Source organism: Microtus ochrogaster, unplaced genomic scaffold, assembly GCF_000317375.1.
Source record: "Microtus ochrogaster isolate Prairie Vole_2 unplaced genomic scaffold, MicOch1.0 UNK9, whole genome shotgun sequence".
NCBI lineage: Eukaryota > Metazoa > Chordata > Mammalia > Rodentia > Cricetidae > Microtus > Microtus ochrogaster.
In genome coordinates, this window is record NW_004949107.1 from 7,467,999 (window position 1) to 7,490,737 (window position 22,739).

Genomic DNA, 22,739 nt, shown 5'->3' on the forward strand with positions numbered 1-22,739 from the left:
GTGTTCATGGTCGGCTTCCCTGCTGCCATCATACAGAAGAAGAAAACCACCAAGTCAGCAACGTTGTTTTCTTCTCTTGTGGACACGGCCTCTTTGTATCTTCCCACTGTCTCTGTTAATAATGGCTGTCCGTGTTCGGCTCCTTGCCGAACCTTACAGATCCTCTCAGTGAGGCAGTGCGGGCTAGTGGCTCATCTCTAGATGCTGAACGGTATTGCTCTGTGCAGACAGGATTCAGAGCTCTACTCCAGGACCCTTGGACTAGGAGTGGCCTCATTTCTAAAATAATGAGGGTAAACTATGCCTTATTTTGGAGAGTTCTGAAAAATAATCTATTCTTCTTAAAATAGTATTACATTTTAAAACCAATGGATTCGTATTTTACAAAGTTTGGGATAAACTCTAGCTCTGCCACCTACTAACTTCTATCTCAAATTTTGAATAAGATAATTATCTTAGCTAGGCCTGAAATTTCTTAGACTTTTTGTTGTTGTTTTGACTTTTAGGCAGGGACCAGCTCTTGCTATGTATACCAGACTGGCTTCCAATTCAAGAGATCCACCTTGCCTCTGCCTATAAGTACTAGGATTAAAGGTGTCCTAGAAATAATTAAAAAAAAAACAAAACAAAACAAACTCTTTCTTCCTTTCACAAAGATAATTGAAGATTAATCTGAGGCTGGGGATGTTGCTGAGTGGTAGAGCACTTGCCTTCCATCTGTGAGGTCCTGGCTTCATCCCTAGCTTGTGAAATGGGTGTGTTTGTGTGTGTATTAAAAAAAGAAAAAGCACCAACTACCTGTTAAACTTTGGTATGGTTTTCTTGGTGTGCCACATATTTTATCTTTTTTTAAAAAAAATTGTGTATATGGGTGTTTTGTCTGCATGTCTATTTATGTACCATGTGTGTGCCTAGTGTCCTTGGAAGCCAGAAGACAGAGAGCATTGGATCCGCTGGAATTGGGTTTAAAGTTGTAAGCTGCCATGAGGGTGCTGGCAACTAACCCAGGTCCTCTCTAAGACAGCAAGTGCTCAGAGCTGCTAAGCCATCTCTCTGGTGCCTGAAAAACTACCCTATGAATGATAAGAAATATTGGTCATAGGAAACCTAAGTAAATGCAAGAGAAATATGCTATTTCTATTTTAGATGCCTAAGAGCATCTTCTTGATTCAGAGCCAGTTTAGAAGCGGGAATGACACGAACAAAGTATTTGTTCACCTTCCTGCTGTTCCTTGTAATTCAACTCATTCATGCAGCTAGACAACAGCTGAAAAGCTTAGACCTCTGTCTGCTTAGTCACGCTGGGTCCTGATTCCCTCATATCAAGTTACTGTAGTACTTATCTCCAGGTGTGACTGGAAAGTTGGATGTTCTAAATGACATCACAGAAACACCTAGCTGATAACTAAATGTTCATGATCCATTTTCTTGCTGTGAAGCCATTTACAAATTGACTGGTCAAGCATTATCTAGATCAGGAAATTATGACCTTTTCTTCCAAATCTTGATTGTGAATCATTTATAGACACCGTTCAAGATTAAAGGCTGGATAGAAAAGATTCCTAATGTAAACATTCCCAGCCCAGAATGATCTATAAAGTGTTATTCCCTTGTTGGCTACTTGGAGGGCCAGCTGGGGAGGGAAGAACCTGCTTTTTTTAGAGGGTAGGAGTTTCTCGCATCTCACCAGCATCTGTTGTGTGCCAGCAGAAGACCAAGCTACTGTCAGCGACTGTACCTAAACCACATGTGACTGTTAGCTAAGTAGTTCATACATACTGGTTCTAGTCTACATTGGTAAGCTACTAAAGACTTGAAGTCAATCATAATGATATTTTATTTGCCCATTAATAGAGTTTCTCCTAAATGAATTAAATTATACACATCACCCATACTGCACTACAAAAAAAATTGCATAAAGGTTCGTAGGTGTTCCTCTGAGGCACTTTGTGGGTGGAGAGAAAAATCCTTGCTCAGCTGATGTTCCTTTTAAGATTAGTTCTTTTTACAATTTCAAATCTTCCATTTGGGTTGGGGAGTAACTCAGTGAGAGCTATTGCCTAGTAAGGCCTAGAGTTCAATCCCTATCACCCACTGCCCCCAGTGCATGCACAATCTTGTTTTCTGTGCCTCTGTGTGTTAATGCTGTAACAATTCCTTTTACAAACTTATCTGAACCCTGAAACATACCTGAATTGAAAAAAAGAATATGAACAAAACAGTATCAGCAAAACAGCATTAAAACAAACAAATTACACTTTAGTTTCTAAGAGTCCCCAGGCTAAGCAGCTCCTGCTTTTCAGTTCAGGATCTAAAGGAAATGTTTTGAGGTCGGTATGAGTCTGACAGGTTTGCACACTAAAGTGAGTCTTTAGTAATACAATTGTTACACTGTGTGTGCTTTGTGGGCGATGGAATCACAGCCTTATTCATGCTAAGCAAGTACTCTACCTTTGAGCCGTCCGCCCACTCAGCCCTCAGTGTCAAGTTTGATACTCACTTGTGCTTGCATAAGAACCCCAGCTTTCATTTAATCTCTAGGCACTGCCAGGAAACCTGAGCTTTGAGCTTCTCCTATTGTAGCCACACACACACGTTTTAATGACAACTAACTGAAATGATTTCAGTTTCACTTGTTATTTTCTCTCTTAGTTTATGCTTTTTAAAAATAAACCTCATTTTATCAGGTGGAATTTGTCACGAAACTGACTATAAAAGGCACCGGTTTATTCCTTTTCCAAACATTACCAAATCAGTATTAAATGGCCCTTTAGATAGTGGGAATCTCCTAAGAAGTGTCAACATTTTTATCCCAAGTAATTCTGAATTTCAAACTATTCTAGCAGCTAGGCTAAGCATCTGAATATTGCTCCTTTAATTATCTGAATAGAAGTGTTACATTTAAAAATACCTTTCTCCCACTCTTCAGGTTGGTCACAGCAGATGTAGCTTTTTACACTGGAAATCTTCAAGCCTTAAAAGGCCTTAAAGACCTGGATCTTAACATGGCCGAGATCTGGGAACAGAAGAGGTGATGGCAGACTAGAAACCTGGGTAGTTCATCTGACCACAGGACGTGTGTCTGAAGAAAATCTGGATGCCTGGTGTTTTAGGAACTGAACCTGGAACCCAAAGTGAACTGAGGTGGGGGACGGGAAGAAGAAGGGTCAGTGTTGGGAGCTGGATTAATTGGGATCTACAAGGATGCTATTTTTGTGCATCCTTTGGTAAGGAGTAATTGATCAGGTGTCTATAACATTTTCATTCTCTCTGGAAACAGACTCAGGTTTCTTTGGACCAAATCCAAAAGAACACATAGCTGTAACACAGCTGTAGTTGCCTAGAATGCTCTGTATACTTTATATTAAAAATGCTCTGCATTTCTTCCAGTGCAATGAAATTTATATGGTGTCCCACCTTATTTAATGATGGTACAATTGAAAATATTAAAATCTTAGTCAACCTCTGTAGAAAGTTTTCTCTATGAAAGTAAAGCTGTTTGAAAAATTATTTTTTTACAGATCTTTATAAAAAATAAACATCTTTTGATTGCTTGGATTTAGGAATTCAGTTTTTGTTTTAGTGACTAATGTCAGTTTCAGGTTTTGTGTGCTGCATATTTAACCTTTCACTACCACTGTATGTCACTGGGTAGAGCCTCAAACTGCTAAATATATGGAAGACTAATTATAAGGAATAAAGAATATTTGCATTTACTTATGCAACTACTAACTTAAATACTTTCCGGAAGTGACATACACAAAGCTGTGGTTTAATAGCTGTATTTATAAAGTACCTATGAAGGGTTAGGGGTTGGTTATATTTTGTTTTTTTCTTTGCTTTTTTATTTCTAGCAGAGGCAAGAATACATAATTTATATAATACGCCTACTTACAAATTCTCATCTTAACATTTAGATAACATGAAATATGGCCCTCTTGGATTCTTTTAAGTTACTTTTGATATATATATAAGAAAAGACCAGGGATAAACAGAACTTTTAAAATACAGGCTGCTATGTTGGGGCCAGAAATACAAGGTCAGTGAGTAAGCTTTTTTAGAACCGGTAACACTCCACAGTGAAAGTGCCTGTGCCTCACCCTGTCAGAGTGCCTAATCTTGTGCTGATAATGTACAATGAAATAATCTTATTTTGTGGGTTTTTTTGTTTTGTTTTCTCAAGAGGATTTTTTTTTTAAATCATTACAGAGGTATGTCATTGGTTCTTAAACTGTCAAAATAAAGATGTAAAAAATCATCAGACTTAAAAGGCAACTTTTTTCAATGGTGCTGAATACAGTATACTTTAAACACAGCCTTTTCAAAACAAGTATGGAAGAACTGTAGCATGACTTGACTAGAGAAAGGCATGTGTGAACTACCAGCAGACCTGATTTCAAAGGTTATCAGTATTTATGAATGAAAGCAAGTAAAAGAACTGAACCTTTAATGAAGGAGAACTTCTAATTTCTAGAACAGGAGGCTGTGAAAAACAGGCTTTACTTCTGCTTGTTCTGCCCCTTCAGCTGGGAAAAACCTGTTCCCTTAAATGTGGAAAACATGGCAGGCATACTAGTGTTAAAATCAGGTAAGAACACGAAATACTTTCAAGTTTAGTCTCTGTGTTGTCATTAACAGTGTTTAATAGTCTTAGAAATGAAAAACAACCAACCAACCAGGATTGGCTAGCTAACCAGCTAGTCAAACATTCCAAGAAACCACCCTGGAGCAAGAGTACACTGCAGTCTCCTGCGGTTTCACAAAGTCAGCACTAGACAGCACAGGAAACAAGTGGATTGTTGTATCATTTTATTTTTTTAAAATCAAAGGCAATTCAAAGTGACCATCACTCAAGCTTCTGTTAGAGATTGGCCGAGCTGGCCCAGTTCTAAGATTAAATAATATTGCACTTTAAGATGAACTACCTAGGCTCTTCATCAGAGAAGTAAAGTATTGCTCCATCTAGGCTTTCCTTAGGCTAAAAGCACACTGCAGAAAACTCTACTTTAAAAATCAACACTGCAGAGTACAGCGCAGTAAAAGTACCTGCTTCTTTGAGAATCGTAGAGAACATTTTATTGTAAGAAACTCTTTAGCCATAATTAGTATAAAGTATATCTGGCATCACTTATTTCAGTGGTCCAAGATTCGAAGATTTCCAGATACAATCTTGTTCTCTAACACTGCTCCAGGGGGGATGTCAATTCTGTCACCATGATTTGCAATAATGATAACTGTTCCCTAAGTGAAGAAAAAAAAAACAACAAAGATTTTACTTAAAACTGAAGCTGAAACATTCAACTGGTTATCTTAAAATCAAGCTCATGTTCAGCTCCTTTAACAATGTACTTGCTGTAAATGTAAGATTAGACATGAAAGGAGTACAATAGCGTGTCCTTCTATCACAGTCCTAGTGCTGGCTCTACACTTGTTAGAGGTGCACCACAAGTGAGAAGCAGACATACAAGTGCCATCTCAGGCTCATTTACAAGGTATTATTCAGTCTTAAGAAGACAAGGTGCCGACCTGTTATCTTTACAGAGTTGGTTTTGTTGTGTGTCTGTATCACTGCACCTGCTAATGTGGAGACCAGGGGACACCCTCAAGTGTTGTTCCTCGGGTGTCACATACCTCTTTTTGAGAGGAGATCTCTCCCACCTCGCTGTGAGCAACATGTGAGACAGCAGGCAAGGCTAACCACACATCTACTTCTGCAGTGCAGGTGCGACAACTCCTGCACCACTGTGCCTCCTTACATGGGCTTCACAGGTTTGTCTCCTTGACCCCTACCCCTTCCTTTTTTTTTTTTAATTTTTAAAGAACAGTTATTGGAAACACTTCTTATATCTTAATGAGACTTAATCTAAAGTAGTATGCACACATGAAGTTATGGTCATGTATTATTCATATATAATGTTTTAACACCTTCATTGAAGCAAATGGCCCTAACACAAAAGAACACTTAAAATATCAATACAGGAACTTTATAAGATTATATACTTAGGAAAAGGCAAGCATATCTTCAGTTGTGAGCTTTAATTATCTACCCTCTTCATATTTCTCAACAGGAATAGATGAGTCACTATAAGTGATCACAATGCTAATAGGGGCTATTCTGAAGACTGTCCCACTTCACTACTCTCTAATGTTTCCTTTCTCGTTGAGGGTTACATTCCAGAAAATTCCTGTATTGATCATGCTTGTATTTGAACTGATTATGTATCTGGATACAGTAGTACTAAATACAATGATGATCACCTGTCCTCACTAGGAATTACTCCTTAATGAGGGTAAATTTGGGACTAGAAAGTTAAACCTATTTTATAAAGGCCATAATAAACATTACTTTCATAATACCAACCTTTAATGAAACATTTTTCCCAAATGTTACATCTCCTGAAACAGTGAGGTGGTCCAATTCCAGCATATCGGGTATACTTTCAAACCTTCTTAGGTAATCTTGAACCTTCAAGTAGAAGCATAATAAGTGTTTCAGACAGCAGCACATGAAACCACTGGAGCCAGAGGAATCGGAGGATTTCAACCTTTCAATACATCATAAGGATTTTCTCTCATGTTTCCACTTTTGACCTCTGTTCTTACATATATACCTTATGGTTGTTTTGCTTCTTTCTGTTTATACACTGCTCAGTTACATTTCAGAATTACTGTTTTCATTTCTCCATCTTAATTATACTTATGCAGTCTTTATTTAACTCTCTTCAGCTGCATCTCATACACTCTCCCTTATTTTTTCTTTTCTTCTTCTCATCCTTTCTGAGCACTTCTTTGTATTTTTAATCAAACCATCCATAGCTTTAAGAATCCCAGACAGTAGCTCAGCTTTCCCTCCTTGCTACTTTACCTCATTTTCTTTTCAAAGTCAACTCTACTGTGGTATTTGACATGAGAATTGTCTCCATATGCTCTAGTATTTGAATACTTGGTTCCATTCTTGGTCCACAAATCCAGCCCTACAGAAGTTAGCTGCACCCATGAAAATAGGCAGTAGATAATCTCACACCAGCAAAACCCAAAGAAGGGAAACACACTATCATCAACAAAACCAAAAAATAACAGGAATAACTGGTCATTAATATCAATGGACTCAATTCACCTATAAAAAGACACAGGTTAACAGAATGGATACGAAAACAGGATCCATTGTGCTGCACACAGGAAACACACCTCAACTTCAAAGACAGACATTACTTCAGAGTAAAAGGGTTGGGAAAAGATTTTTCCAATCAAATGCACCTAAGAAGTAAGCTGGTGTAGCTATCCTAATATTGAGTAAAAATAGACTTCAAATTAAATTAACCAAAAAGACAGAAGAGGACATTTCATATTCATCACAGGAAAAATGCATCAAGATGAAGTCTCAATTCTGAATATTTATGCCCCCAAACAAGGGCACCCACATTTATAAAAGAAACAAAAACTTAAATCACACATTAAGCCCCATTCACTAATAGTGGGAGACTTCAACACCTAACTGACCACTGAACAGGACTGCCAGACAAAAACTTAACAGAGATATAAAAACTAACAGATGTCATGACTCAAATGGACTTAACAAACACCTATAGAACGTTCCACCCAAACACAAGAATATGCCTTCTTCTCAGTACCTCATGAAACCTTCTCTTAAAATTGACCATATATAAAAAATTGGAATAATGCCCTGTAACTTAACAGATCACCAGGGGTTAGTTAGAATTCAACAATACCACAAACTACAGAAAGCCTACAAACTCGTGGAAATGGAACAATGCTCAACTGAATCACCACTGGGTCAAGGAAAAAAAAGAAATTAAAGACTTCCTAAAGTTCAATGAAAATGAAGGCACAACGTACTCAAACTTATGAGACACTATGAAAGCAGTGCTAAGAGGAAAGTTCATAACACTGAATTTCTACATAAAATAATTTGGAGAAATCACACACTAGCAACTTAACAGCACATCTGAAAGCTCTAGAACAAAAAAGAAGCAAACACCCAGGAGGAGTCGATGGCAGGAAATAATCAAACTCGGGGCTAAAATCAACAAAAAAACAGAACAACACAAAGAATCGATAAAACAAGGAGTTGAATCTCTGAAAAGCAATCAGCAAGATAGACAAACCCTTATTCAAACTACCCAAAAGGCAGAGAGAGAATATCCAAATTAAAATCAGAAATGAAAGGGGGGATATAACAGACTCCCAGGAAATACAGAGGATTATTAGGTCATACTTCAAAACCCTGTATCCCACAAAATTGGAAAATGGACAATTTTCTTGATAGGTATCACATACCAACATTAGATCAATGCCAGATAAACAATTTAAATAGACCTATAAACCCTAAGGAAACAGAAGCACTCATTAACAGTTTTTAAAAAATAAAAAAAAAAGGTTCTAAGCCAGATGGTTTCAGAGCAGAATTCTACCAGAACTTCAAAGAAGAGCTAATTCCTCAAATTGTTTCACACAATAGAAGCAGAAGGAACATTGCCAAACTTTTTATGACGCTACAGTTACCCTGAGACCCAAATCACACAAAGACGTAACTAAGAAAGAATTACAGACCAATGTCCCTCATGAACACTGATGCGAAAATACTCAAATACTGGTAAACCAAATACATGAACACATCTGAAAAGTCATCCACCATGACCAAGTAGGCTTCATCCCAGAGATGCAGGGATGGTTCAACATATGAAAATCTTGTCAATGTAATACACTATATAAACATACGGAAAGAAAAAAGCCACATGACCATTTCATTAGATGCTAAAAAAAAAGCCTGCGACAAAATCCAGCATCCCTTCATGATAAAGGTCTTGGAAAGATCAAAAATACAAAGAACATTTCTAAACATAATAAAAGCAATTTACAACAAACCAACGGTAAACATCAAATTAAATGGAGAGAAACTCAAAGCAATTCCACTAAAATTAGGAACAAGACAAGGCTGTTCACTCTCCATCTATCCAATCTAGAACTTGAAGTTCTGGCCAAGTTCTTCTATGGGAAGAACCTGTTAGTTTGCACTCATTATAGTCAAGCCCCTGTGAAGAAGAGACCAGTAGATAGATAGGGTAATGTTTCTAAAAACTCAAGCATTTTATAATCCTGTTGATCAGATGTTTTGTTTTCAAATGAGAAAACAAATAAGTAACCATCGTATTAAGCCAGATGAGCAGTTCACACAGTCAAGGATTTAGAAAAAGAGGAGAGACCACCAAGGCTTGAAATATTCTAGACTGCAGTTGGCCTTACAGGATGGGTAGGAGTCACAGGTGCAGCAGGGCTCAGGACAAGAAACAGCATAAAGTATAAGCAATCCTATATACATTTGCTTTCTATTTTGCTGAGAAAATAAGCCCGACTGGTTTTGGCCCTACTATGCCATTCTGCCTCCTTGTCTTTTCTCTACCGTTGTTCTAGTGCTACAAAGACTCTATTCAGACATGAAGGCAACTTCTCCACTGTTAGAGCTTTCCTTAGGCTATTTAAGAATTTGTTCCAGGAGTCTGCTTCAATTGTATTCCCCTCCTGACTATATTAATTTCCAACAATATATAAGTAAATTCTCTCATATTTATAAAACAGAACCCCTTAAAATTTATGTCCTTTTTGGCCTACTACCCTAATTTCTGTTTTTCTTTGAGGCTTCAACTCTTAAAATAATTTCCAACTCCAATTCTCCCAGCCTTCCTTAAATCCACTCCAACTAGATATCCCAAACTTTACACTGGTAAGTTTAATGGTGAATTCTCATCTAGCTTGAATCAGCAACAGCATTTGACACCTAATTCCTTCCACCTTGAAACTTCTTTTGCATCTTTCAGGAAGCAAATACTCATAGTTTACTATTCAATTCTTCATCTGCACTGCAGACCAAATGGCACTAAACCATGTCTAGGACTAGACTAAACTTAAATGTCATAGCAGGCTCCGAGGCTTGGCACTAACTTGCCGTCTGGTATTAGGGTGTTTTCTAAGTCTAGTTATCACCCCTGCCTAGGTGAAGCTCTCTACCCTAATCCACAACACACTCAGCTTCTTCCTGAGGCTCTCTGTGATGCCATCAACTCCACCACACATTTCCAGCTCCACCCTTGCTTTATTTCTCTATAGTTTCTACCACCTGCTACACTAAATATTTGATGTACTGACTTCTTAGCTTCTCCCAATAGAATGCTAATTATATGAAGATAGGGATTTTAGTTTGCTTTGTTTGCTGCTAAATCTCCACATCCAGAAACTGCCCAGGAGACAGTAGGAGCACGATACATACTGATTAAATGAGAAACTGCCCAGGAGACAGTAGGAGCACGATACATACTGATTAAATGAGATTTAACCCTTTCTGACTGATGAAAGCAGCAGTCATGTCCCCAAATTAAAGCATTTTTTCCTACTCTCCAGAGCAACTACAAAGACTACAGTCAATTCTTATAAATCACACCAAAGATGGAGGGATATAAAAGGTCAGTAGTAAAAAGTAATTCTCTGATTATCTTTACAAATTACCTACCTTGGTGAAAGAACTTCCTAACTTAACCAAGGGTACTGTAGGAAATTCCCGCTTTTCACTCATGGTTAAAGATCCTGCATTAAGGCTATAGAGGTTTGACATCACAAGCAAGAGATCTGATGTGGTCTTCACAGGCAGAAATCGACTCCTTGGAACATTAATACCTAAAGAATTTTCAAAACTTTTAATTGCAGCTCCAACTGCAGTTTCTAACTGAATGACATTCAGGCCTCCATCCAAAGTCTATAAAAAAGTAAGAAGGAAAAAGGTTGGGTAAGAGTGGGAAACAAAGAGTTTGGGACTTGTTTGTTTTTAGACAGAATCTCACGTATCAAACTCACTATGTACTGAGGACAACCTTGAACTAACTCTACCTCCATTCCCAACTGCTAGAATTATGGGTGTATGCCACCACACCCAGGGAACACAGGTTTTATGCACCCAGCTGTGTTCCATGTGTGATGTTAGTACTTGCAAAGTGGTTTCATAGAATCAGATAACAGACATTAATTAGCCAAGTATTTGTATTATGCTCCACATATGATTTTCTTTTTAAGTTTCTTAACTTGAGTGAGCAACATGTCTATTTTTCAGTAAAGAACCAGGAGTTGAGAAAACTTATACAAGATTCCTAGAGATAGATGGCATGGGAGCATAGAAGACTGATTCCTACAGAAGGCACACGATTGTGTAGAAGATTCCTACAGACAGATGGTGTCTGAGTAGAGAAGAAGCAGTTACACTGCAGGAGACCTTTTCAGCTTGGGGTCAGGAGCACATCACTGGGGTGAGTGCAGAACTGGAGAACCTGACTAGACCAAACAGTCTGACTGATGGGACAGCCAAGCCAGAGGGAGCTGGCAGGGATCTGCCTCTAGAAACCGTGACCTTCACTTACCTTTGGATTCACAATAATTTCCATGTCAATGGCATTCTGTTCCTGCAGTCTTTTAACTGCTGCAAGAGAAATCCATAGGTTGTTTGTGTTAAATATTTTAAACTTTGACACAGACTTGAATTCATCAACATGTGCTTTTGGCACTTGAGCGATTTCCACCAGTCTCAGTTTGCCTTCATACTGAGTGAGTGTCCCACCCTAGAAAAGCAGAAAATCATGAGTGCTTCCAATTCTCTTGCAATCAGCCCTACAACACTGATTATGAATTCTATAGAATTTCATAGAAGACACTGATTATATAATCTTCATAATTCAGATTGTTACTTTACCATAAACACTCACTGTCCTGTCCATAATTAAAGCCCTGGGAGTACTCAGAGTCCTCCTCCCCTTCCTAAGGTCTAGGATGGGGGGAGAAGGAAGACAGACGAGTGAATGAGAAGTAGATCAAGGCTGGAAATGTCCTTACAGCTATGAGACCATCCCAGTGTGGGAGGAGGAAGAGGTACAGAATCCAGGGCAGCCAATGTGGTGTGCATCAGCTACAGCCATTGTATCACCACCAAATATGCCACGTTCGTTTACACTTTGTACTAAACAACCGCATTCATTATTCTTACACAACTACAAAGATAGCGCAGTGACAAAGTATACATGAAATACATACACACATTTTATAGAAATAAATTTCCATGAAAAGGATAGCATAATAAAATATGAAACTCGAAGAGTAGTAATGGCGTGAGAAATTTGCTGTGTGTTTTCACATAGTTCAGATTCGTTCCATAAAAATGTATGAAACTATTTTTAATTTAAATTATTGACATAGGTTTACACACTTATTAATTCTGGGCTCATAAACATTGTTTTTTTAGAACTTAAGGTACCCCACAGAATAACTCTCTTAAAATGATGTTAAGTAAATAACAAATACGTAGTTCATAAAATAGAAACTTATCAATAAGAAAAAATATTTTATCTATGTAATTTATCAACTGTAAAAACATGAATCTCCTAATTGATTCTTCAGTATTTACCTTTACGTCTGCTCGTGTTTTATTTGTGACTTCCATGACAAATTCACAGCGCTTCCCATTGGGTGGGTTCATTAGATGATTGAGAATATAAAGATCCACTGTGGCACCCAGGTTATCTATGTTAGACACAAAAATATACTCTTTGCCTTCTTCTAGAAAGGTGTCGAGCAAGCCGGAGTTGTAGAAACTAGCATAGATATCTCCATGCCCTGGAGGATACCAAGCTTCTGTACTTTCCCCTGAGTAAGATACATCCTTTGCTACAGGAAGTAAAGATTCCTTATTAATCCTCGGGTACCTTTAAAAACAAAATGAGAACATTATTTATTGTAGCACACCTAATCCTTCGAATAAAACAATACATTAAAATTAAATAAGGGCTGGAGAGATGGATCAATGGTTAAGCACATGTACGGTTCAGCTGCCAGCACCCATGTCAAATGGCTTACACGTTCCTGTAAATCCAGTCTCAGGGGACCTCCATGGGTACCTGCACTCATGTGCATATACCAACACAGATATACACAGATATGCATAATGAAAAATAAAACAAAATCTTTTAAAATATTAAATAAAACATCCCTCCATTTCAGAGACTGTCAATAGTAAATTATAGGTGAATCGTTTTAGGAAAATCTGTCATTACTATTTTTTAAAAATCTATTTTCTAGATAGTTATTCAAAGGAAGTTTTCCAAAGCCATACAGAGAGGAAGGCCCTTCATATTTTTAAGATCGTTCTTATAATTCTCAAAGAGGATGGACTCAGTAAGTGAATGTTTTTAAACTTCACTGGTCCCTGTGCCTGCGAATCCGAGACCCTCTGCCCAGTCTTCAGCACATGCACCCAGGGTGGCTTTCCCTCCTTTAGCACCCAGGTGTCAGCACAAGGCTAAGAGTTGGCAACCAGTAAAGGAAAACAGGAAGAGCGTGTGGACAGACTACTAGGAAACAGGAAACAAACACATTAGGATGGGAAAAGAAAAGTGATGTGAAAACAGATTTTAAAATGGTCCAACTTTAGACACTGTTTCCAGAAGCTCCTGCAGCCTGCTGTCCACCTCTAACGGAAGACCTGTCCCCAGTCACCTTCGCCTCCTTCTCCTTGCTCTACTGCCTGAGTGGAGTGTTCTCGAAACCTTTATCTACTTGGATAAAGAAACCCCTGCCACAGGCAAGGTGTTCAGGAATTCACCCACTGACTGGAGACTTTCTAGACTGCCTTTAAAGATCTGGGACATAGGATAAGATCTCAAGCAGATCCCCTGAGAAACTGGAAACGACAGAGCCAAAGTTTATAACCATTACATATTTATCAACCTCTATATAATTTTTTTAATGTTTTTTTTTTTTTTTTTGAGACAGGGTTTCTCTGTGCCTTTGGAGCCTGTCCTGGAACTAGCTCTTGTAGACCAGGCTGGCCTTGAACTCACAGAGATCCACCAGCCTCTGCCTCCCAAGTGCTGGGATTAAAGGTGTGTACCACCACCACCAGGCCCAACCTCTATATAATTTTAAAGTTATAAAGTTCTTGCAAGAATTGACCTTTGCTGCTATAAGGCTACTGTGTTGCAACAATGAAGAGAATTCCCAGGGGTCACAATTCCAATATCTAGCTATTTTTATTTCTTGTACCTGCTTTGATTGAAGGTGTAGATTTTCACGCGGCAATGATTGTACTTCTGAAGTATTTTTTTTGTATCTTCATCCGTGTTAAAAGAGTTCATTAAAACAAGAGGGACGTCTGTATTGTAGGTTTTGTTCAAGTGCTAAAGAGCAGAGTGACAATCAGATCATCCAAACTCATGTTCTCTGACTTACAATCTAAAGTTGACTCTTCAATGGCTAATCACAAAATGTTTAAAGCTTGACTGATAGATCTCTCTGGATACACACACATACACACACACACATTTTACAAAAGTGACCATCTGGTGTAAGCCAGATATATGGGTAAGCAATTCATCATGTGCTCATTCAATAAATCATGGCCCTCTAAAATAGAAGCTACTATCTGCATTTCATGGCTAACTCAGCTGAGGCCCAGATTTGGTGGCCTGGGACAGTCCCCACTGGAGCTGTGTGCACGTCAACAGTACTATGGCCTGAAGGTAGACAGGTGCTAACTAAGCATTTGCTCTGTATCCGAGCACTGTGGGGATGAGAGCACAACTGCAATAAAGTCATAATTTCCTATTCTCAGATGAATTTCAAACTCATCAATCACACCTCAGCTGAAATCTTCTGTCTCTCAAGAGCTAAGAGGCAGCACAGATTTTTACACATCATACTATCTTGTAAGCCTTGTACTTAGAGCCCATCCTTATCTAGAAAATGGGAGTAACAGTACTTGTGAGTTGTTGAGAGGACAAAAGGAGTCATTTTGGAGAAGGTGCTTAGAATATCTGGTGTGTAGTAAATACTGGACAAACGTCAGCTTAGCTGCTGCTGCTGCTAGTGTTATGACTGTAGTTGCTAGGACCAAACTAGACAAGGGAAACAGAGATGAGAAAGATAAAATCTATGGTCCATCAAGTTCGCAATTAATAACTTTGTCAAAGAAGGAAGCCAAGATTAGTACTGCATCTGCTACGTCCAACCAGATGTGTGACATCCTCCCCAGCTTCCCAAGAGGGATCAAGCCAGAAAACTCTAGTGTCATGAAGGAAAAAGCAGTAGAGGGCACATTGAAGAGAATCTGAAGAGACCCAGAGCCTTCAGCAACCACAAATGCTATTTAACATCAAGCTTTTACGTCTTAAGGATATGTCCTTACACACACACCCACACACTAATAGAGACAAAATAGCACCCCCTTTGACTAGCTCAACCTCACACCCACATTTACTAATAGAGCACTTATGTTAATGGAAACACTAAATCTACTTTAGTATGAGAACGGCCAAATACTACTCACTTCAATTTGCTGAACAGTAAGATCCAAAAAGGTATTCTCATTTCTTACACCAATCAGACTTTTAGGGCCTTTGCAGCCCATGCTGGTTCCCAAACCACCATTGAGTTTTACCACCACCAGTTTGTTCAACACAGAAGATATATTATCAGGCAAGCCTCTGGCCTTTATCTTTTCATAGGGTTGAATCTGAAAGAAAATATAAAATTAAAATTAGAGATGTCATTTGAGTAGCTTTGAGACAGTAAAGACAATCAACCAAGATTATTTCCATGGTTCCTTAAAGTTTTGTTCTCTCAATGTAAAGTTCCAGCAAGGTCACATGGCAATTTCCCTTGCACAAGGACGTAGGCCAACGGCATGTTTAATTACAGTGGAATGACAGTGTACAACCATTTGTCTGACTGCTGTCAATATCTAAATCTTAATTATCTTAAGATACTATTTCCAATCTTTATCAAAATAGCAAATACCCAAATCTCATCAAGTCTAAACATTTAAGGTGCATTATATCCAACTTCAACTCTGAACATTATCAATCATATACTATTTTTCCTACCACAGGAAGCAAAAAAAAAAAACAAAACACAACTGTTTTTGTTTCCTATTTCCCCATTTAGTTGTAAGATAACCCAGCAGAAGAAGGTGGTGCAGGCGCAGTCAAAATTCTAGGTAGGCACAAGCACAGTTCCTTCCTCAGAAATTTAACTCTAGGCTGTCACTTTCTAAAAACTTGTACTGGAAAATGAAATGTCCTTGACTAAGAAATGCCCTGGGAGGGAAGGAGAGAACAAAGGCTGGAGCTGTGGAAATCCCAGTCCCACCTCCTCTCTAGCATCCTAGTTCGCTCTCTGTGGGCACAGGGCCTTAAACTTGAATTTCTCGTACAAGTACAGAAACAATTAACATTTATAGGAAATGTTGATGTCCAAAGAAGAGCAACAAATCTTACTTCTTATAGCAAGAATGAAAGCATTTTAAAAAATAAAAATGCATTTCCTATCCATCTGTGACATTTTTGTTATTCTGCTTTAATAGGATAAGCCCTCAAATGGCCTCTTCCATCACAGTACAAGATAACATGAAGAGACTGAAAACTTGAGCCAACAGTGGTTACTCTGTGAACATCTGCTGTCATCTGTCCTGTGACCTGTAAACACGTCCTGTCTGAAGGCATTTTGATTGGGACAGGAAGGAAGTGATGGGCTCACCTCCTGTGATCTTGGCCTTGGAGACCAACATCTCCCTGTGTGTGATGGACCAACTTAATACATAATTCTTGTTCATAGATCTTTCTACAAAATACTCCTTTGTAACATAGTTCTTCTTAACTGCCAAGTGTGGATGAAGACTCTTCTATTCGATGTAAACACTAAGAACACAAAGAGCTCTTCATCCCACTGAGAACCCTTGCTATGCCCCATTCTGAATGACTTGTTAGTGTGGTAGGACTGTTGCTGTCCTTGTAAACGTAGCTAAATTCCCACTCATGAACCAAAAGAAAGGCTTGCGACAAAAGCACTGAAAAGGCTTACAGGCGCTCTAAAGAAGGAAAAGTCCCAAATTTAAGTGTTACACCATTAAAAAAAAGACTAGATGACAGAGATATTTGTGCCCTTATGTGACAGGGTAGTTTATAATCCTTTCAAATACAGCTGTTGAGATCAACCAGTAAGTAAGAGGATGCTACTATGACACAATGGCTTCAAGTAGTCTATTCTGTTAGGAGGTTATGTAACATATACACACACAACACACACACACACACAACACACACACATATATATGCGCTCTAAAAAGTTAATTATTTTCCAATTATTTTGTAAAAGCCAGGAACTTCCATTTAGCAGGTACTTTCACTTCCCACATCAAGAACTTAGCTGAAAATCCACTTGTTACATTCACTTTAGGTAAAACTGATACCTCAGAAATATTACTTAATGCTCTGGACATGTATTTTAGAAAAATAGAATACATAAAAGCAATTTTCCCCGAACACAGTGAGTTAGGCCTGTTTTCCAATTCTACCTTAAAATTTTAATTGTGAAACATTATGTATGTAGCCTATAGATGAACAACTGGAAGAATGAAATATAAAAAGCATACAGCAATAACTCGGAAACCTCCATGTCCCCGACGCTGACCACATTCTCCCTCCACCTTCCCATTAAGCATCGTATGAGCTCCTACTCTCTCACTGCAGTTTCACCATGGATAGCACTTATTTTTCTCTAAACTTATGAATATAATTGAATCATACTATAAAATAAGTGCACCATCAGAACAAAACGTACTGTGATATGGTTTTCACATATCTGAACATTCTGATGCATAAAGACACAAATATCTAGATGTAAGGGACAGTAAAAAGATTCCATGTAATAAGCTGGAGCAATGGCTCAGCAAGTGGTCAAGAGTACTTCCTGCTCTTCCAAAGGGTATGAATTCGATTCTCAAATTCTTAGCACCCATATCAAGTGGCTCACAACTACCTGTAACTTCAATTTCAGGGGATCCAATACTCTCGTCTGGCCTCACTGGGCAGCAACACACACACAGGCACACAAAGGCACACACACAGACAATCACGGTTGAAGTAGAATGTTTAAAAGGAAAAAAAAAATTACAGTTAATGATTTCATGTACAATAATGTTTTCAAATATTTAAGTTATATTTGGAAGCAGAATAAAACAAAAGTTCAATGTATAAACAAGTTAGATGTTGTTAAGAAAATATAATTTACACTTTTAGCTGATAGCTCTTGAAATGTAGTTAATAATAATGCCAGGAAGGATAACAGAATTTGGATCACATCTTAATTCTATATGCTAAGGAATTCTTTGGTACATCAACATTCCTATCAAATAAAGAATTTAATTCCCCTAAGGTCCATTTTCTTCAAGAATGGATGCTAAAGGAATTTTATTTATAATGAAATTTGAAAGATGGAACCAAACACCAATCTCACTGACTTACAATTTTTCCAGGAGGAAAAACAAAAACAAAACGAAAAACCACAACTTCAAAATTATGATGTTCATGACAAATAATCTCTGTTCCATATGTCATCAAGTTTGTGAAATAAAATATTTAGAGATAAGAGTTGCCGATATTCTTTACAGTAATTAAACTTCAAAATGCTACACGGGGTGCAGCACTGCACTTCTGTAACCCCAGCACTCAGCAGGCAGGAGGACTGCAAAGGGCAGCACCAGAGTGAGGCTAGTAGAATGTTCGGAGTGGAACTAGGGCACAAGGGGTTAAACGGGTAGGATGCACAGGGGGAGAGGGCAGAGAAGGGAGTGGGGGTAATCAAACCACAGATATGAAAAGGCCCTAAGGAACTCAGATACATGGGAGACTAACTTATAAAAAAAGTTTTAAGCTCACAACTCAAGGCAAAAAAGGAAAAAAAAGTTAATATTCACCGCCTGGGGTTTTCTATGAAGGGTCATATACTAAATTAGTATCAGTGATACCTAGCTGTCTTAGGAAATCTGACTCTTAAAGAAGAAAAGGTGCTACCGAGGAATCTGTTTATAGAGGAAAGGATCTGAGAAGAGCCATTAGACGACAAGGAAGAAGAAATTCAAACAGCAATGAATCGGGAAGAAGCGTTTGAAGTTATTCTGCTGTTGGAAACCACCAATGGAGGTGTCTGTGAGTTAGCTTCATGATTTACCCCACCCTAAACTCCTTACCCCACAGAGACACACAGCACACTGACACACAGGACACAGACAAGGGGGGGTGCTATGCAACCAACCCAAAGACAGATGAATCTAGTAACTCTAGTAACTATTTGATTCCAAGAAGCCAGGATATTTTTGTCTAGAGTTTATTGCAGGTTTTAAGTTATTCGTTTATTAGAGAGTAAGCAGAGATTCATGTCATATAAATCATCCTGTACACAACAAAAGTGCCCTGTCCATGAGTGTCCACACCCTCCACCACAGGACCTCACCAAGCAACCCCACAGAGCTTAGTTTAATTCAACAAACCAGGGGTGTGGAGGTGGAGGTGGAGGTGGTGGAGGTGGTGTTGGTGTCAGTGCTGGAACACTGCTCAGCAGCAGCTGGTCACACACTGGACACACCCAGTCATAGTACCATTTTTAGACCCTTGACATCTAAATTCCTCAGTAGGATCCTTTTCAGAGTCACTAAGATGGGTCGGTATCACTGACAGTACCATATAAAGAGTGCTGGCTCCTGGACATCTGCAGAAGGTAGGGAGTCTATATAACTTAGGACACAGAACTTCACAGAACATGGTCTCCTGTGCTTCCTCGAGAAAATACACACACATACTGAGATACAATGGGTGGTCTCAGGACACAACAGCCGAATGTGATTCACACTGAATCCCTGGAGTCAAGGACTAAGAGTGAGCAGGTTTGAGCTTTCAGTCCTAATTGTCAGGTCTCTCAGTACCTGTGGAAGTAGTTACAGAAGAGATTTTTGTCCCTTATCATCAACAAAAGGCTGGAATGTAAGGCCTCAAACCCAGGACAAATCTCACTCAATACTTGTGGCTCCTCCCAGCACTCCTCACCAGGCTCCTACCCTAAACCTCTCTCCCCCAGGCGCTGGGCCCAGGTCTGATCCTGTATCACTCAGTCATTTTGGTTACACTGGTCTCTGAGCCCGGGCCGCCTTTCTTGGTTAGTGGCTCTTCTCTTGTTCTCCTCTCATGGTGGTGTTTAGTCGGCCAGCCATGTTCAGCCTGGACTCTTCCCTCTGCCTGCTTTCTCCCCTCTATCTACAATAAAAAATCTCCATGTCCTTTTATTTCCTTTGAGCATTCACTCACTGATCACTCTGCCTCCCTGTTTTCCCCCAGACAGAACAGAATTCAGTGCTCTAACAAGATCTCTACTGCAGCTAAGCACATGATGGAGGGAATGTTCGGGAACGGCCAGGCCACGCATATTCTCATCTTTCTGTTCAAACACCTTCCTTAAAAGCAGCTAGCAATTCCCTACATAACGTGATTTTAAGAACATTTGCAGGGCGGTGGCGGCACACGCCTTTAATCCCAGCACTGGGGAGGCAGAGGCAGGTGGATCTCTGTGAGTTTGAGGCCAGCCTGGACTACAAGAGCTAGTTCCAGGACAGGCTCCAAAATCACAGAGAAACCCTGTCTCGAAAAACAAACAAGCAAAAAGAACATTTGCCTTCTAGGATGTCAACCTAGTCATTTTACAGAAATGGAAAGATCTTTTTAAAACTGTTTGCCATGATCTGTATCTTGCCAACTCTGCTCACAACTTAGTTTCCAGTTAGAAGAAAAGCCAAATTCAGCACACAGTCATGGACACACTGTTCCTGTTCGAAAAGTGTAACCCAGTTCTGGATAGCGTGTTCCATTTCTAACGTAAGTGCCAAATGCGCAAAGCAAGGCAGCACTACCCACTGTTATGGTTCACAAGGGGATGATTATTGCAAAGTGAGCCACTTTTTTTTTTTTTGAGAAAAAGAATTTGCCAGAGAGAAAATGGTGTAAAAAGTCAAACAAATCAGGATGTTCCACATAAAGAGCACGCATTTTAAGAACTTTCACTGAGTCCTCCTCATGCAGTGTTTTGTGGCAAGTTCCATGATAGGCACTTTCATATACTGTCTTTTCATTTCATACCTCTGAAGGGAAAGGCCAGAATCATCTGGGTTATTTTCTGTAGCAAGTAAAAAAAAAAAATCATACATAGATGAATTTTTTTTTGTGGAAAATATGCTAAATCTTGTACTTTCCCTATTATTACAGTTATTTATTAACTTTCAAGTTCATTAACACTGTCGGCCACCCTAATGAACTCAACTCTAGTTCACAGAGCAAATAGTCACTGACTTCCTGCTGCCACATCCTGCACATCATCTCCAAGATTCCATTCATCCATCAGTCTCCCCATCGCTTCCTCCCGTCTCTGGGTGTGACTCTACAAACACCTCTACTTTCTCTAATCTTTCTCAACTCCGGTTTTCTCCTTTATCACAGCACTGCCTGCTTTTAACACGAATGAAGACAATAACATCTTGATTGCTAGGTCTTATCAATAACACCAAATACTTACTATCAGGTGCGTTAGACACAACTGATTACTCCCTAAGTCCTAAAATGCCCACTTCCCGTTGGCTTCTGAAACACTATACTATCTTTTCCTTGCCATTCTGCTTGCTCCTTACCAAGATCATTCTAAGTAGACCTCTTCCTATACCGTTGGCTTCAAAGCCACAGCTATCATTCCCGTCCTTATCCATTAAGACATCCAGCTGCTCAATGAGTCCATTCAGCCTCATCACCTCTGACCTGTGTTGCCAGTGCTATAGTGGTCTCCTTAACTCCATATAACCCATTTTTCATCTCTCAATTTTTTTTTGTTTTGTTTTTTGTTTTTTGAGACAGGGTTTCGTTTCTCTGTAGCTTTGGAGCCTGTCCTGGGACTAGCTCTTGTAGACCAGGCTGGCCTCGAACTCGCAGAGATCCACCTGCCTCTGCCTTCCAAGTGCTGGGATTAAAGGCATGCACCACCACCTCCCAGTCCTCTCAATTAATTTTTAAAAAAATTTCAGCATGTGTCCTCTCTAGTATTTATGTCAACTTGACACAAGCAGAAGTCATTTGAGAGGAGGGAACCTCAATTAAGAAAATGTCTCTGTAAGATCTGGCTGTAGGCAAGCCTGTAGAGCACTTTACTAATGATTGATGGGGAGGACCTGGTCCTTTGTGGGTGGGGCCATCCCTGGGCTGGTGGTCCTGGGTTCTGTAAGAAAGCAGGCTGCATAAGCCATGTGGGACAAAACAAACGGTGCCACTCCAAGTCCTTTCTATCAGTTCCTGCCTCCAGGTTCCTGCCTTGTGTTCTGCCCCAACTTCTTTTCATGAAGAACTCTGATAACTGTGATATAGAAAGTATAATTAAAAGCCAGGCAGTGGTGGCACATGCCTTTAATCCCAGGACTCATTGCAGCATTAACTAATGATAGCATTAGTATGGCATGCAAGATCATTAGCTGTCAAGTTCAATATCATTCTTTCCTTTTCCCTTTATCATTCAAACTTTTTACTGGGCACTCATTCTATTACCCAGAGTAAGAGTGTATTTCCCAACCTCCCTTGCAGCTGCTTATGCCAAAGTTCAGGTCAAATGATGACCTTGAAATGAACTGGCAGCTGTTTTAGGAAAGAACAGGGGGCACTGTCCATCCCCCTCCCTCCTTGCCTGCCTGTCACCTGGAATAGTGACATAACTACAGCTATTTCTTGTGACCACTTGGGACAATAAGGGCATATGCTACAGATGACAAGGCAGTAAGCTAGAGAAACCCAGGTTCCCAATACCACCAAGCTAGACTACCTCTCCAGATT

At 39.3% G+C, this 22,739-nt stretch overlaps 2 protein-coding genes across 3 annotated transcripts in view; one reads left to right on the forward strand and one right to left on the reverse strand.

Annotated features, from left to right (window-relative positions):
* Positions 1-4,252, forward strand: part of Vps54 (VPS54, GARP complex subunit) — a 75,392-nt gene extending 71,140 nt beyond the window's left edge. For both annotated transcript variants that reach the window (XM_005366459.2, XM_005366460.2), the window contains exon 23: positions 2,930-4,252. In XM_005366459.2, the coding sequence (XP_005366516.1) occupies positions 2,930-3,035 (106 nt within the window). In that variant the 3' untranslated portion in view covers positions 3,036-4,252. The remainder of the gene's footprint in view (positions 1-2,929) is intronic.
* Positions 4,253-4,795: 543 nt separating this feature from the next.
* Positions 4,796-22,739, reverse strand: part of Ugp2 (UDP-glucose pyrophosphorylase 2) — a 57,980-nt gene continuing 40,036 nt past the window's right edge. The window contains exons 4-10 of the mRNA XM_005366461.3: positions 15,377-15,562; positions 14,095-14,228; positions 12,461-12,758; positions 11,424-11,621; positions 10,526-10,768; positions 6,362-6,466; positions 4,796-5,241 (exon numbers count right to left, since the gene is read on the reverse strand). Coding sequence (XP_005366518.1) covers positions 5,134-5,241; positions 6,362-6,466; positions 10,526-10,768; positions 11,424-11,621; positions 12,461-12,758; positions 14,095-14,228; positions 15,377-15,562 — 1,272 coding nt within the window. The 3' untranslated portion in view covers positions 4,796-5,133. The remainder of the gene's footprint in view (positions 5,242-6,361; positions 6,467-10,525; positions 10,769-11,423; positions 11,622-12,460; positions 12,759-14,094; positions 14,229-15,376; positions 15,563-22,739) is intronic.